The 4,735-nt window shown below is 31.5% G+C and overlaps 1 protein-coding gene across 1 annotated transcript in view; it reads left to right on the top strand.

Moving 5' to 3' along the window:
- Positions 1-4,735, top strand: part of BANK1 (B cell scaffold protein with ankyrin repeats 1) — a 285,835-nt gene that overhangs the window by 118,648 nt on the left and 162,452 nt on the right. Inside the window, 1 exon segment of the mRNA XM_023531394.1 lies at positions 491-687. Within this exon segment, the coding sequence (XP_023387162.1) occupies positions 491-687 (197 nt within the window).

Raw genomic sequence — 4,735 nt, 5'->3', positions numbered from 1 at the left:
TAGAAATCTAATATAACCCCTCCAAGAATTTCATGTTGACTTCAACTTCAGAAGGAAGCAACCTTCTGTTTTTACTGGCATGGCAGTAAAAAACACAAAAAAAGTTTTATTTCATTTTGTTACTTAGTGTTTGGCTAATGTCAGAGTTCATTCAGAAGGAGTTATTACAATATAATGGTTTTTGTTTTGTTTTATTTTGTTTTACATGTAGGAGATTGATGTGTCTATCTAAATTAAACTTACCCCACAAGTAAGAGTTAGGCATTAATGCTAGTGAGAATATTAATTTATATATATTTTAAGATGAGAAATAGAAAGGAGGAGATGCTACATTGCTGAAACCACTGATGGTTTCTTATATGCAACATCACACTAAAAGTCTGCTCTGCTGTGTGGGAATTACTTTTAGGAGTAGATCTTGCTCAATTCTTTCATATGGAATTGCAAATATGATAGAAAATATATTAAATCCCATTGCTTATGCTTACAGATACTCATTTCAAAGAACTGCCAACTCTTCTCCACTGTGCAGCAAAATTTGGCTTAAAGAACTTTGCTATTCATTTGCTTCAATGTTCAGGAGCAACCTGGGCTTCTAAAATGAAAAATTTGGAGGGTTCAGATCCAGCACATGTTGCCGAAAGACATGGGCACAAAGAACTCAAGAAAATCTTTGAAGATTTTTCAGTAAGTGGTTTTTTTTCATCTATTCTCTAAAACTATTTTTATAAAATGATCCTGTGTATGTGTGTGTGCATCCACATTGCTCTTTTTAAAATGATGCTACTGAGCAGCTAGTTGGTGGTGTCTGTTGGTCCTGAGTCATTCATTGTCCTAAAAAGCATTTTGCAAGATTTGTCAACTTGTTTTAATATTGCCATAAACCAGTTCTAACTCCACACTCCCATCACTAAATAGCCTATTTTGAAACTTATCTGGTCTTTCTAGCCTCTATATAGCCTGTTCTATATTGGAGAGGATTTGATGAGGAGGAAATAAAAAGATTTTAGCTTTATTCTTTTGTTCAAAAGTCTAAGCAAGACACTATTAGGCTCATAAAGTGATATCAATAATTATTATATTATAGGAATATATTCTTATAATCATTCAAAAGTCTACTCAATAAAAAGTTAATTCATGTTGCTTAAATTTTTTCTCACATGTGATTCCTTTTCTCTCTCTGTTGTCCCAGTTACTTATTAGATAAGTTGAAACCCCAAATTTAAGAAGACTCTTTGAAGGATATTAGTTTTGTAAGAATGTAACCAGGGAAGATTTTGAAGGAAGGAATACTACCTTAGTACACAAAAACACTTTGTGTTTCCATAATTACGTTTAGAAAAGCAACAATTTCCTGTTTATAACAAAGGTATGAATATTTTGCTCAAAAAAGTGAATTATACTTCTGATGACTCTTACAAAAATAGAAATAGAAAAATGATTGTGTCGGTGAATATGTCAAAATCTGTCTTTGACTTTTCAGAAGATAAATAATTTTATTGCCTATGAATAGTTAATATAGAACATTAAAATGCTATAAATAGCTTCTGGTCATTTTAGCATTTATTCTAATTATTAGATTAAGTCAATGTAATATTAGACTTCTAAAAAGCATTTGTGATTTCCAGAAAGCAAATGTCAACCAATATAACCCCTCCAACTTTTAAAAAATAGCAAAATAGGTATCAGAAAAAGCATGGATATCATCCATCTGGAATTGTAATAGGTATTTTTTGCCTTAAAAATAAATACAGAATATGAAGTTTTGTAATAAAACTAATAATCGACTAGTTTCTATTCTATGTCCTTCGAATCAGGTATACACATTATTTTTATTTCTAGGAAAAAATTAGACAGCAATTCTTACATATCTAATGAGTATATTCATTTTAGTAATTAGTCACAGTTTGTCTTCACTGATCAGTGCAACATGGCAACCGTGAATGATATCTGTCTCAGGTAAGTCAGTGAGTCAATATACCTTTCAGACTTGCCCACAATACTGTTATTCTATACATCCTCAATTCTCTACAACTCTATTCTTGAATTTTTAACCACTGGTGAACTTATGCTAAAATTTCCAGTAAAAGTCTTCAGCATCCAGTTTTACTTTCTAAGATAAATCCTGATTTTCAGATTGATACTTCCACTTCTGGTTCTCTAGTGAAGACTCAGCTTATAATAGATGCAGCCCCATGCAAACTACACATGCTCCATAAATAACACAATAATAGATAATAACGACAGTAGATATGACAGTAAGTACCAGTGTAGGATTTGATAGATGTGGGAAATAATTATTTTTTCTCTCACACCCTATCGGTAATTATACCTCTGCTTCTGCAATAATAGCACTGATACGATTTATTACTATCATTGTCTTTGGGCGACCATTCTAATTTTGCAGAGTTATGCTTGATAATTATTCTATGAAATTTGTTATTTTATATATATTCGACCTCTTTGTGAGCGATTATATTTTGTCGGAATGTGTATGGTAGACATTGCCATTATAGGTAGGATAGATCAATTATTTTGTGAATGCTCTGTTGTCAGCAAGAAAGTGACAATAGCTGTTGCAAGGGACAGCAGCTTTATAAGGGCATTTTATAAGGGATAATTTTAGGTACGATAATTCTACAAGCTACCAAAGGCCTTTTGCAAAGGCCTTGCTTGTGTGGTTAAGGAAATGGAAATGTATGTGTTAGGTTGTAACATACATGGAAGAATGTTTCCTGCTGGTTTATTCTTCTAATTATCAAATTTATTTAAAATAAATTCAAAAGTCATATCTTTTTAGTGAAAGTATGCCAGATAATCACATGTTAAAATTTCGCATTCTAAATTATGATAGCTATGTCTTTTTAAGAGCATATTTAAAACTAATAGAGAAAAAATGTACAATCTCATGATGTTAAAATACTTTATTTCTTTAATAACATTTATGTAGCTTTAATATTGTATTCACATTCTGATAAATCTAAGATTATCATATATGTATTCAAATTTTCCACAAACTATTATTTCAGAATTGTTGAAAGAAGTAGATATTTTTCATGTTTGAAGTTTATAATCCACCAATGGACCATACTTCTGTACTAAATAAATATATATTTTTAAACTCAAACATATTTTGCCCCCAACTGATTTAAAGATTTGCTCAATTCTTCCTAATCTCCTAATCAGTGAGACATTGTTCATTTTAGGATCTCACAGGGAGTTACACCACAGTGAATTTTGTCATTACCTAATAAAGTGGATCGAAGGAAAAAGCCGCTCATGATTTTTAAAATACATAATCATTTAGCAAGCATTTATAAATAAATAAGTGCTATCTATATCTTAGTGTTAACTACATGAAGAAGGAGGAAGAAGAGAAGAAGGAGCCTCAAATCACATTTCTTACATTTCTTCACAACTTTTTCCCTTGAGAGAATATTAATTTATATATAATCTACGAATAAAGCCTCTTCATTGTGAATGAGTAACTTTCATGTTTTGATAAAATTATCTAATTACCACCAACACTTCTTTCATGGTTTTTTTTTTTTTTTAGTACTGCTATAGATAATAAAACCACATATTTCTACAATCCATAAGATCTTTTAAATAAACTCAATTTTTAGTTTCTGACAATGTCTCCTGGAAGAATTCATATGAAAAGTGTCTGGACAAAGAGCAAAAGGATTGCTATTTAAATCTATCATTGTGAACCACAATTTGCTTGATAGAATTCTTGAAGAAATCTCAGACTATTTCAAATAACAAATAGCAATATTGATAATTACTTTAGTCCTATCTATAACAACTTATCTTTTTAACTAAAAATACCTGAAATGTTGAAAAGAAACTGGAACTTGGCTACAGATTAAGAGATATTTTGTAATTTAAGATAAAATATACAATGAAAATTAGAACGTTTTAATAATTTAAGATAAAGTGTACGACAAAAATTAGAATGTGTGTTGTATTATCTTGAACATGTCACTCCATCCATCTCTTACGTGTTTAGAACACGTAAGAAAATGATCACATCAATGTGTCAGTAGACAGAAAAAAACATAGTTCTCTGTTGCGTCCCTATGGTATTGCAGAACCAACACATGTTTACCTATCTTAGGAACAATGTCCAGATGGTATCTTTTTTCTTCCACCACAGTGTTCACTCATGTAGTTTGGTGTATATTTTAGTAAGATCTTAGTCATAAATAACCTTCAGTTGAATTTAAGAAGTGGGAAATTAGCCTTCCATGTACTTTCTCTAGCTGGCTTTTTAGGAGGACTCCTGACTGGTACTATTTCTATTACTTGTTGGTGATGGGAATCCTGTGACATCTTGCTCTCATTGCCTATGGACGGTGGGCTGTGTGTGTGTGTGTGTGTGTGTGTGTGTGTGTGTGTGTGTGTGTAGCCAATAGACAATGGCTGTGATCTTTTTCAAATGGTCAAGGTTTGGAATAAAGGTACGGAGGGGTAGATGTTGATGCACTTAGAGTATCCCTAACATAAAGCAATGATTGACTGGTGTAGAGAACCAATTATTCAAGAGGCAGGCTTTATGTTTAGGCCAATGAAAATTCATTCATATTAGCCCTTTATTTCTCTTATTCTTAGCATTGTTCATTTGGTACTTTATGTATTGTTTTGTTCTCTAGTGGACTGTTCCATTTCATTTAGTATATATCATTATATACTACTTGAATCTAAATGGCATCATACCCTGCTTTGCCTGTGT

The sequence above is a fragment of the Pteropus vampyrus genome, unplaced genomic scaffold (assembly GCF_000151845.1).
Source record: "Pteropus vampyrus isolate Shadow unplaced genomic scaffold, Pvam_2.0 Scaffold67, whole genome shotgun sequence".
Taxonomy (NCBI): domain Eukaryota; kingdom Metazoa; phylum Chordata; class Mammalia; order Chiroptera; family Pteropodidae; genus Pteropus; species Pteropus vampyrus.
The sequence above is the reverse complement of the archived record's forward strand: the minus strand, read 5'-3'. Positions and strand labels throughout refer to the sequence as shown.